Source organism: Raphanus sativus, chromosome 4, assembly GCF_000801105.2.
Source record: "Raphanus sativus cultivar WK10039 chromosome 4, ASM80110v3, whole genome shotgun sequence".
Lineage (NCBI taxonomy): Eukaryota > Viridiplantae > Streptophyta > Magnoliopsida > Brassicales > Brassicaceae > Raphanus > Raphanus sativus.
The window spans coordinates 33,468,280-33,481,461 of record NC_079514.1 but is presented as its reverse complement, the minus strand read 5'-3'; the positions used below and the strand labels follow the sequence as shown (position 1 = coordinate 33,481,461).

Below are 13,182 nucleotides of genomic sequence, written 5' to 3'. Positions count from 1 at the left end.
TAGTTCGTGTAGTTAATAGTAATAGTATTATATAATTTGTCGCTATGATGTAAGAAACTAGTGTATATACTTTTTTCCAAAGAATACCCGTTAAGCTAAAATAAACATAGTGTTGTAATTATACTGATTAAGTTAAAATAATCAAACTTATATTTAAGATTAAAACTATTTATTGAAAACGGTTATTAAAGTAACAAAATATCATACTTTTGCTAAAAACGCTTTATACTAGGATAAATAAACATAATTTTATATTGGTCCATCTGAAACTAACACAAATTTACGTTGGCTTGGGTAATTTCATATCACAGTAGTCAACTTTAATTTTATTTATAAAATGTAATATGTGCATTCTTAAAACTATTGTTCAAGAAATTGCTATATGCGACAAGAGTGGTTAATTACTCGCTAATTCTGCGAGAAGAGTGTTTCGCTCAGCCTGTTACGACAATTGAGCGGTCTCCTTTCTCTACCATCTGATCCCTCAAGAAAAGAAAAATATCAAAAAAAATTTTTTTTGCTATACAGTAATTAAACGCTTTTGATGAACTAACGTTTAAGCGGATTATTTAAAATCTAGATGAAGGTTAGATGTTAATGAATTATATGTTTATTTATTATGTATCTTGTATTGATATTATTTTCTATAAAATGTTTTTTTTGACAACAATGCAAAGTAACTATGACTCTATAAAATGGTTAATTATAACTATTTTGATAAAATATATAAATTATATATTAAAAGAAATCAAAAGCTTAACTTGTGAACTTACACTAAAAAGTAAAATTGAAAAGAAAAAGATATCATTGTTTATTTATAAACAAATTGATGGTAAAGATGATATAACTAATTTAGTCATAATTCATTTTTATGTTTTTAATTTAACCAGTTTGGATTAATTTAAATTTATTTCAACTAGTTATAATTCATTTTTATGTTTTTGATTGTAATTCGTTTTTTTTTTTAAATCATATTAGTTATGATAGATGTATCGTCTAAGTGGCTGCCAAGACGCGGTGCCGACCAATACAAGAATTTGACATGCGTCTCCGCGCGGATCATTAATTTAACTTATGTTCAACGTAAATTCATAAACTGTTGGTTTTATAAAAAAAAATATGTATACTTTTATGTTTTGTAATTTGGCGACTTAATTAATCGCATAAACATGTAAAATATTAATAATGGTCAATATATGAATAATGGTCAATATATGAATATTGATTTGGTTAAATAAACTTTAGAATTGTAATTAATTAATTCTAATTGATTTTAAATATAGTGGTAAAATTTGTAAACAAAAAAAAACAAAAAATTTCATTTATTATAAATACAATGTGTAAATATGTAAATAAAAAGTACTAAAAATATTGTTATTCTTGTTTCCAAACAGTACTGAAATGTATTTCAGTTTTAATTATATATTTCAGTTAGTATTTTAACTGTACTTATGCAAGAGCTATGCTTTCCCGCAATCTTATTTTTCATATGTAATAATTTGTTTGTGGTTTTGGAAGAAAAATTAAACATAAAACCCTCAAAATAACATTACATTGTAAACGATATCTCAAAATATATTCATTTTCATTATAAATTAAAAATAATAATGCCCGTGCATAGCATAGCATGGGAGATAATACTAGTGGTTTATAAAACGAAAGTTGTTACATCTACTTAGTACTTACAGTGATTTTATCAGCTTTAAACATGAAATCAGACTTGAATGAACTTTCTTTTGATGTTTTCACTTGACCAAAAGTTATAATCTTAAGTTTCTTATATTTTCATTATATTACAAATAGTCTTATTAACACAAACATACTTATGATTTGCAAAGAATACAAACAATCTATCCATATCTTTTTTTGATATCTTAAATTAATATATTAAAATTATCCAAATTTATCCTAAAATAACTAAAAACTAAACTTTTATTCACCTTTTAAATAACGGGTATATTTTTGTTTTAAATTTTCTTTGGAGAAATTTGATTTTTATATTTGTGTTTAATATTAATTTCATTTAATTTAATTTTTGATAACTATATTAAATATATATATATATATATATCAAGTTGTACAACTATATACTTGTGCCATGTGCATTTCAAAAATTATTTTAAATTTTTTTAACATATTATATTTTTTAGTAGTTATTTAAATAACTATTAACAAAAACGAATGTAAATCAGAGTAATTTTTAAATTGCTATTGTTTTATAAAATAGACTTTGACTAAAATAAATATGATTAAAAATAAAACACACAAATATGAATAAAAATAAAAATATAAAAAAATAAATTTTAAAAAAAAATTATAACAGAAAATATATCGTCTTTGATGGACGGATCATAATCTAATTATTATTAATGACATTGCAATGCGGTGCGGTCGGTCCATCACTGTTCGGATCCTATATGGGGTACTCATTAATGATTTATAGATTTCATTACGTGTGCATGCACGTAATTAGCTATTAAGTACATCATTAAACATGTGTCACTTGCTGGTTAAGTTGTCGGTTTGTCGACTTCTTGTTTCAAACTTCCTTAATGATTTTTTAACATTAATGATTACAAAAATATTTCTCATCACCAAACTCAGATTTGGTATAAGATCACGGCATACATAACAATCGGCCCATCCTTCTACTATCTGTTGGCAAATTTTACTAGTCATGTTTAATATGGATCTTACTGGTAGTTATCGTTAATTCAAACTAAAATATTCCATCTATTTTATAATATAAAAATAAGTTTTTATGCAAACCTAAACTGTTTAATATTTGTGATTATTTATGTTTTATTATATTTATAACATTGTTTAAAGGAAAATTAGGTGAGATAACCAAAAAGAATCTATAATCCATTATCTAATCTCTCTCATCTTTTCTCTTTCTATCTCTCTCTACTCTCTAACTACAAAACTAAATTTTTTTTTTGGTTATATCACAAAGAATCCCTTGTTTAAATTGCTTTCATTAAGCATAAATGATGTTTATTTTAACATATAAATGATGTTTTCAGTTTTCAAAAAGTATAGTATCTATTTAAACATTTTCAGTTTTGATAAAAAATCTTATATATCAAAATAAAATGAATTTTTTGAAGTAATTAGGAACAACAAAAACTCTAGCCGTCGAGAGAGAAAAAGAAAGATTTTTCATGGTTTTAAGCCGATGATCGGAGGCTTCTCCAGTTCCGACATCGGCTTGTTTAATTCGTTTTGCATCTCTTTTTGAATTTTTTTTATTTTCAGTCGCTGTTTTATTGCCAATTTATTTTGAATCTGACAAAATTTTTATTGTTCTTTTGTATGTTTTTCCAATTGGTTTGGAAAGATAAAACATTTAGTTCAGTTGAACTATTTAGAAAAGGTAATTGACAGATCTACTGCGGATGGTGGCGACGGGTCTTACCGGCTTCAATCGTTAGTGGTTCTTCATTCAATGGTGATGGAGTTCTTGCTGCAAACTATGGTTACTTCGAAAGACATCATGAAGTTCTATAGAACGGTAATTTCTTTAACTCTACTAATAGAGTACAATAGAGAGTTGTCTTATTCAGTAATAAAAAAAGAATGGCAATCATTTTTAACTCACTCTGAAATGTGGTATTTTTGGATTAATATAAAAATTCTCTTTTTTAAGATTTATCTATTTCAAAAACAAATATGAAGCTTTTATATGAAAAAATTTTAGTCATTCATACGCAAAACAGATGTGTTAGTTTATTTTGGATCACTATTGGTATATCATTTTTCTATGTTGTTTTGTTAGTTTTCATTGTTTAAAACTCTCTGCTCTGAAAGCTAAATAATACAATTATAAATATCTATCTAAAAATTATACGTCGAATGATATATTATATATAGAACAAAACCATGTTGTGCTCTATTTCCAAACCTTGTACGTACCTGTGTCTATAGCCTTTTCATATCCATGAAGAAAAATATCAACTAAACGAACATAACTTTGTCCATACCATAAAGAAAACTACTAATTAAACATAATTGAATTTTAGTATTAATCGGTCTGTTTTAATTAAAGAAAAGAATATCATCATATTAGAGATATCTTTTCATAACTATTTTTTTAAAATATATTTTCCATATTTTTCATCACTTTTATCTTTTCGTATCATTTACTGTATTCTGTATAAATATTTACGTGTTTCAAATCAGTTTCAACAATAATTAATTATATTTATGAAATTCACACATCTTACCTGATCCTTCGATTCCAAGTTATGATATAACGACCACACTCGTTCTCTTTTTAAGTTGTATTCCGCCAATCCACCAATCTATGCTACATAGCTTTCTCTCACGTTCACCGCCATATTTATTTTTTTCCTCAAGTTATATGGTTTATAATTCAGTCTACATGCTTCTCTGTTTACTTTTCACAACTTTAAAACTAAGCGTTTCCTTTACAAATTTCTAAACTATATATTTCCAAGTTTCAAATGATTAAATATCGTTATAACATTTCCTCGCATCTTTTATGTCAAGAACATATTTATATATTATGAATTAGTCGACCGTCTAAACCATAAATACATGTTATGTTCGAATCAGTTTTCTGAAATCCAACCCAAACCCACGGTTGAACTGATAAATCCAAAACACAAAATTTAAAAATCTAATAAAACATGGAATCTAGTTATCGGTTAAACCACTCGTTGAACCAATAGATAATTTTTACTCTTTTTAGTTTTAAATTATGTTTTCAAAATTTATTTTGTATAGCTTTTATTTAAGAAATTGTTTTTTCAGTTTTTTTATCAACAATTTATTAATAATGTTTTATTTTTGGTTTATTTTGGATTTGAAGTTTAATTTTATTATTCACATTAGACATATAAATATTTATGAATTTTTAAGTCTTGATATTTTTTGTTAAATGTCATAAATCTTAACTTGTTATAATTTTTTTTAAAATAATCTAAACTATTTTTTGATATTTTGTATGTCAAATAAAAAAATAGAAACTAAAGTTAATTATTTTCTAAATATTTTTAGACATAAAATATATACATATCTAAAATATTATTTTATGTTTTATAAAAATATTAGAAAATACTTAATTTTAGTTTCTATATATTTATTTTTATATCTAATATATTATTATATAATAAAGGTTATTATTTATTAACACACGGTTTATCCGCGGTCGATCAGTTGATCCCACGATCCGGGTAATCATCCTGTTGAATGTCCGGATCGGGTTGAAAATATTGGTTGAACCTTTTTAACTGAATGTTACGTTCAAATTTCAAAACTAGCATTTTGTGCCAAAAAATGATTGAACCCGAAAATACCAAATAACTTATACCTACCATTAAGTTTTTCTTTTAGTAAAATGTTAAGTTTACAGTGGTTAAAAACAAATGTTATACCTACCGGCTAGTCGGCTACCACTAAGTTATACCTACCACTAAGTTACAATGGTTAAAAACAAATTACAGTGGTTTGTTTTGAATTAGTTCAAATGTTGTAGACCGAAAGTTCAAGCTCGCTTAGTGAAAGCTTAGCTAACGGATCAGGCTCAATGTTCTGATTCGTTAGAAACAGTTACAATGGTTTGTTTTTAATTAATCAAATTGCATATATGATTTCACTTGCTCGTTGAGACCAAAGCTAAAAGAAATCAATTCTAACTATCCAGAACTTGATGGGCTAAAAGAAATTAATTCTAACTGTCCAGAACATCGAGGGTGGGCTCAATGTTTACTCTTGTCTCTATAGCAGCTGTTTTTTTTTTGTCTTCTACTGTGAACGGCTTTAAACAACATACCATAGATTAAAACTTTTATAGTGATTTAACCCCAACATTTTTTACATTAAAATTTATATTTTTAAACTCTCAGCTATTAACCCTCCGTTAACAAAATCATCTTTTGTGAACAGAGATCCGTTAAATTATAATGCGGTGTTTTATATGATCATAAGAACGACATGAAGTGCTTATAATCAATGAATATTTTAATGATTTAAACTCTCACCTATTTTTAAATTGGATAGAAAACCTCAAACTAAAACTTTATGATTTTTAATCCTTAACCATTAAACTTTTAATGAATTTAACCTTCCATAAACAAAATCGTCTTTTCAGAATGTAGATCCGTTAAATTGAAACACATCGTCCATTTAATCACAAAATGAAACAAAGTGCTTAAAACTCCATTTATCAATGGGCAGGGACCATCACAATTCATCCTCAAATAAAAGAATTAGGATTCTTCTTCCTTTTCAAGAATCATTGAAGGTGAGCTGAATTTGTATTATTTATAATTATAATTATTTATTTCTTACTCATTTACTTAACATTTCAAAATTCAGCTTTTTCTATGCAAATCAATCCAACATCTGTCCACCTCATATTTAAACAATACTTTTTTTTTACTTATCTCACTTTTTTCGATGGTTCTTGAATAGGAATAAAAAATCCTATTTTTATTTGAGGATGAATTGTGATTGGCTTTGCCTATTGATAAAGGGTATTTTAAACATCTACTGTCGTTTCTATGACTAAATAAGACGCTTCATTTCAATTTAATAGTTCACCATTCAAAAAACGATTCCTTTGTTTACGGAGGGTTAAATTCATTAAAATTTAATTGTTGAGGGTTTAAAATCATAAAGTTTTAGTTGAGAGTTTTCCATCCAATTTAAAAATAGTTGGAGATTTAAATCACTAAAATATCCATTGATTGTAAGCATCTCGTGTCGTTTTTATCTTGTTTTAAAATACGGCGATTTGGAGCGCTTCCTTGGCGATTATGTGCTCTGCGTCCAAGAACCGTGGCGAATTAAAAAATTGGGAATTTTTTTTCTGAGTTTATCGAACTCGAAATCGACTATGGCATCATGAAACTACATATTTTCTTGTTAATAACAAGGAAACAAAGGTTAATCGACACAAACATCCAAGAAAATCGAAGAATCATGCTGAAAAAAAAATCTGGAGTGGCCATAACTAGGATTGCAGATGCAAGGAAGAAGATGAAAACGAAAATTACTATTTTGCCTTTCATTAATAAAAAATAAAAAAAAATGAAAATGCACTTATGCGGCTTCGAACTGGGTCCACTAAAATATTAATGCACACTACCGCTACATTACAATAATCTACTTGTCATGTTTTCATAATATATTTTATATAACCAAAACATATATAATTACTCTAAAAAATCTCTGATTACCCCCGAACTTTTCCCGATCTAATGTTAATTCGTTAAGCCCAGGTCGAACGCACACGTTTCACCTAACAAATTTTTGAACAAGGCCTTTTATGATCGTATGAAACACTGCGTTTCAATTTAATGGATCTCGATTCAGAGAAGCCAACTTTGTTAACGAAGTGTTAAAGGCATTAACGATTTAATAGTTGGGGGTGTAAAAACATAAAATTTTAGTTGGAGGTTTTCCATCTGATGTAAAAAGAGTTGGAAGTTTAAATCACTAAAAATACACAGAAACAACACTAAAAGGGTTCACAAATCATAAGTGCACATGTGCAGCTGAAACCATTAACTTAGATATAAACCCCAAATCACAAGCCCACATGTGCTAAAAGACTCAAAACAGATTAATCAGCCCCATAGGCAACCTATCAACCCACCGACCATAATGGACCGAGATAATATACGACAACGTTAGATACTGCCGGTGTGAACTTGAATGACGACATTTAACCAGCTTCACATGCTCCCTCCTTCCTATGATTAAACATATTTTCTTGTTTGTATCCTCCTCTGCAAATTGAAGGGTCGCACGATTTTAGTGGTATTCTAACAAAAACACTTCCTCTCTCTGCATCCAAATTAAAAAAAAAAATCCAAAAATTTGTTCATCTTTCCAGAAAAGAAAATTATAATTCTGATATGTTCTTAACTAGTGTAACGGTTTGAGATTTGTACCAATCATTATACATTTACTCAGATCCGGTCAAGATCTTGATGGTTGTTTAGTTAATAGAAACGTATCGTTGAAACTATAACATTGTTAAGATCTGAGATTTGGGGTTTTTGTTTATTTGTTGAATAGGGTTTTGTGGGAGGTAAGTGAAAAATATGTTTAGATCATCACCTCGGAGATGACATAGATCAAAGGGCTTCAAGGTGAAGCATTGTATACAGCTGACTCTTCTGCTTGGTGTTGGGATATGGTTGCTTTATCAAGTGAAGCATTCTCACGAGAAGAAAGCTTTGTTTGAAGAGAGTGCAAAGGCAGTTGTTGTTGGTGAGGAAGTGGTGAAGCTTGGAAGGAGAGATCTTATACCTGGTGTTGTCGTTGAGGAAGAAGTTGAGAGTTTTAATGATAAAGAGGATGAGGCGAGAGATGATAAGAATGATGAGGTTGGAGAGGATACAAACAAGGAAAGTGAAGGAAATAGTGAAGAAAGCAATGAGGTCGAGGTGAAGAATGAGAATGATGGTGTAAAGCGAGGAGAGTATAAAGAAGATTTAGATAGTAAAGAATAAAGAAAATGGTGCCGTTAGAGAAGAGAGTGAGACTGAGACTGAGGAGAAGAAAGACAATGATGGTACAAAAGAGGGTGAAGAGAAGAATGGTACAAAAGAGAAAGAGGATAAAATAAAGGAGGTGACAGATGAGAGTGAAGGGAAGGAGAGGAAGGATAGTGACGGTGAAGAAGTAAGAGAAAATAATTACAAGGGAGGTGATGCTTTTAGTGAGGTGGTTCATGAGACAGATTAGAAGGTGGAAGTTGAGGAAGACAAGACTGGAGAATAAGAAGACAATGTTATTAAGAGCGTTTTGTCGACTGGTAATGATGATAAGAATGCTTGTTATCCACAGATGAAGTAAAATCTGAGGGTGAATCTATGGAGAAGAATGAGATGGTGGAGAAGGAAGGGTTTAATGATTCTAATGGCGACTTGACTACTTTACTGAGTCTCTAATCAGTCACCATCTAATACAACAATGACTACATAATTTTCTGGTAATGATGAGTTAGATTTTATTGTAAAGACATAAAAAAAAAAAGAGAAAGTGGGATCAGAAAAAGAAGAATCTAGAGACAAAAAAATCGAGACAAAGGAGAAAGAAAAAATTTCCAGTTAAGATGAATCTAATGATGGAGAAACCAAAACAAAGGAGAAAGAAGAGTCTTCTTCTCAAGAAGAAACTAAAGATGGAGAAACCAAGGCAAGGGAGAAGAAGTCTTCTTCTCAAGAAGAAAGTAAAGACAAAGAAACTGAGGCAAATAAGAGGTGGTGAATCAGAATGATTCAGACAATAGCCTTCCTCGAGAAGTGGAAGATGTCTGTATTGATCTTGAAACTCTGCCAGAATCTGGCAATGGAGGAAACAGTGATAACATTGCAGCTGAGTAGTAGATGTTTTCTGCTTGATCGCAGATCCTCGCGATGATGTTGTTTAGTAGAGAGAGTTTACGAGATTCAGTTTGTTGTCATGTAATTTGTTGTAATTTTTTTTTATATATTGGCTCTATTTTTTACAATCAAATTCTTGAAAACTGTAATGAACTAAAGATTTTTTTGGTTGAAACAGTACAAAAAAATTTGAAAATCAATTATATAATCCAATGTTCAGAAACGCTGACGTCTAGTCGATTAGGCGCTCGTCAGTGATAAACCGCCGCCATTTTTTGCTAATTCGCTAGGTATGGAATCACCGCTAGACGCTAGTTTCGAACAGAGATATAATCTTAGATGATTGTGTTATTCTGACCAGCAATTCACACCCTTTTTTTTTTTACACCCTGCCACAGGAATTCCATACAAAAAATCCAAACAAATACTCCAAGACCCATACATAAAATATTAGTGATTGCAGTCGCACTTAGGTACTGAACCACCACCACTACCTTTAAACCTTTGGACCACCACCAACATTTAATTATAAGTTTATAACCGAGAAGACAATATGTATATTCATGGTCACAAAATTTCGAACAGAAGTTAGTTTATTACCCTAAATAATTGATTAAGACTAGACGATTACATTTTAAATCAAATTAAAATGACCAGTGCGTAGCACAGTCGGTAACGCTAGTGTTCATCTAAAGTTCTAAAACCATATACAGTTTACCAACTACATAATAACAATATAGTATATTTCAACAGACCATTTTAGCTGATCCAACGGTTATATATAAACTCACGGCTCTTGAGTATTAAGCAGATGCCTCAACGTCGTTACCTCTCCGCCTTTCCGACGTTCTACGTCCTCCTCACACGTGTCTCCATCTACACCAAACGCGCACACCTTGACCGTTTCATGCACCGTCGAAAAAAACGCTTGCGTACACGTACACGTGTCTCCATCTAATCCGTCCATCATCATCATCTCCCGAACCTCATCTTCCCTCCACCCTGCTTCTCTCAGCTTCCAATACGCGTCGTCCAAACACCCCCTTAACTTCTCATCACAACTCAACGCGCTCCACCATCCGCACGTTGGACCACGCGCTATCGCAACCTTCCCTCTCTCCGCCACGTCAGTCCAAAACTCCACTCTTCGCCGTCGTCGTGATTCACCGGACCCCCGGTGACCGTCTGGTCGATCGAGTCCCTGGAGAAACCCCGCGACGTCGCAGTTCAGAACCCTAACCCCGTCGCCGTCGATTTGAAACACAGGATTTCCCGCCAAATTCGGCGTCGTCGAAGGGACGTAGAAATTTTGGTAAACCGGGACGAGAACCGGTGCAAACTCCATCAATTTATTAACCAGAGATAAAGCCTCCGCGTCGGATCCGGGTCGGGTCCCCCAAGAATCAACCCAGAATCCGTTTCTCACGACGATTTTGGATATATGAAGAAGTGGGAGGCTGACGATGAGGAGGAGATTAATCCGGGTCGACCCGGATCGCCAGTTGGGGAAATGGGTACCCACGGGAAGACCCGTCTGAAGAATCGAGCGGAGATCAACGGGGAAGGAGAAACCAAGAGAAGATTCAACGGCTGAGATATCTTGATTGGTGAGGCCAGGTGCAACATCGAGACCGGTCAGAGATTTTAAATGGTCGATTGTGGTTTTGCAGTAAACCGGTAAGGGAGGCTTGAGGGAGGATCGAATAGGATCACTGGTGATGTGATTAAGTGGGCTGATTATTCCGGAAAGACGATGATTCATGTCTTTGTAATTGCTGAAACTAGTCAAGAGATGTTTATTTATAAGGTAGAGAGAACCAAGTTAATTGTATGGATGATTATGGGAAGTTACGTCAATTGGGAACATTGTTATTTTTTCTCTATTGCATAAAAGGAAACTATATATATTTATATGTAGTAAAGGTACAAAATCTACGTCTGAATCTTACAGCAAATATTAGCTAAATAATCCTCCTATATATTAAAAGAGAAGTCACTTTAGTGATTTTTGCTTAGGTGGCATTCATAGAGAGCTTCTAGGATTAATTCTCTTAATCTTATTGGTTGAATTTTTGATAATTTCTTTTTCATTTATTTTTTATAATCGACCAAACATTACCAAATTTGAATCCATATAATTAATACGGTCTTATTAATATAGTATATTTGATCGACACAAACATTACCAAATTTGAATTCATATAATTAATACGTTCTTAACAATGACATACTTTATGGACAAGACATTCATATTAGAAATTTAGAAAGCTTCTCAAATATAGAAATTATAGAAAGATTAATAATATTTTATTTTTTACTTTTAATATTTATAAACTATAAAATATAATGAACGAAATTTTATATAAGATAATTATAATAGTTTTATACTCTACTTGATGAATTGTATTCGAATATAATTATATAATAATTATTTTAAATATTAAAAAATCCAAAAATTTTATTAACATTATTTTTAGATTATTTATCGTTGTTTAAAGAATAAAATTATCAGAATTTTAAAATAATTTACAGAATGTTATAAATTATTTATAAAAAATAAATTTACTATATATTGATTGAGAAGTCACATAAATGATTTTTATTACGTGTCGATATAAATGAACTCTTAATTATTATAATTTTATTGGCCGATGATTTTTAATTTTATTTATTATAATCCTTCTATATATTAAAAGAAAGTACATTTGCCAGCTGGCACTCTCACAGCCTTTCTTATAAGAATTCTATCGATTCTATTGGTTGATTTTTTAGAATTTTTTTTTGATTTATTTTTTCCATCGACACTACTAAAAAGGGAAGCCCTCTAAATACTTACCTTATTTTGTAATTTCGATATATCATTTAATTCATCGATCCCACTATAATAGAAAAGTACCATTAATACTAATTGCAAGGAAAAAAAATAATTTAATGACCAATTAACATCACTTTTCAAATGACTTACATAATATTATTTATAACTATTTATGGTAACTAATTGTCGAAAGTATGATATAAAGCCATTTTATTAATTCAAATAAATATTTTAGATTCCAAATGGTTTACATAATATTATTAATAACTATTTATGGTAACTAATTGTCGAAAATATGGTATATAAAGTCATTTTATCAATTCAAATAAATATTTTGGTTTATTATTTTATGTAGTCTATAGATATATAAGAATATAAAGTCATTTTATCAAATCAAATAATTTATTTTAATTCATTGATCCCCCTATAAAAGGAAAGTAACATTGAATACTAATTGAAAAGGAAAAAATAATTTAATTCCCCTATTAACATTACTCGCGCAAAAATATTAGTTAATACATGTAATAATTAGTTTCCTTATTACAAATGGGAAGAATTTTGTTGATCTTATTGATTGATTTTTTAGAGTTTATTTTTCGATTTATTTTAATCATCGACATTACTAAAAACGAAATCACTTTAATATTTAACTTTTGTGTTTTCTCGATTCAAAGAACATATTGATAAAAACCTGAGCACTATTTTATCAATATATTCCATAAATAATCCTAACTTATAGGTAGATAAATTTTAAAGTTAATTTGAGAACATTCTGGTACATAGCTTATTGTGAAAGTTAAATATTTTAATAAAGTCTAGCATTTTACTTACCTTTTGTGTTTTCTCGATTCAAAGAACATCTTTTGAGACTCTTTCTGTGTTTAATTCATTAAATACTCACTAAATATTTTAGATCTCAGAGAAACAAAATTAATTGACAAGATATTTTCTCTACTAAAATCATGCATTTAAAACTTAATATTTATGGCGAGACTTGTCAACCAA

The 13,182-nt window shown here is 29.8% G+C and overlaps 1 protein-coding gene and 1 non-coding gene across 2 annotated transcripts; one reads left to right on the top strand and one right to left on the bottom strand.

Annotated features, from left to right (window-relative positions):
- The first annotated feature begins 384 nt into the window (after positions 1-384).
- Positions 385-484, top strand: LOC130512185 (small nucleolar RNA Z279/snoR105/snoR108). Its single transcript, XR_008945743.1, has one exon. It is a non-coding gene; the product is annotated as a small nucleolar RNA Z279/snoR105/snoR108 (small nucleolar RNA).
- Positions 485-9,879: 9,395 nt separating this feature from the next.
- Positions 9,880-11,273, bottom strand: LOC108835700 (uncharacterized). The gene has a single exon (XM_018608921.2). The coding sequence runs from the start codon at positions 11,122-11,124 to the stop codon at positions 10,150-10,152; it is 975 nt and encodes a 324-aa protein (XP_018464423.1). The 5' UTR covers positions 11,125-11,273; the 3' UTR covers positions 9,880-10,149.
- Between the last annotated feature and the right edge of the window lie 1,909 nt (positions 11,274-13,182).

Bases quoted from the DNA above. Each gene is read 5' to 3' on its own strand.
- LOC108835700 (XM_018608921.2), bottom strand. From the start codon at position 11,124: ATGAATCATCGTCTTTCCGGAATAATCAGCCCACTTAATCACATCACC.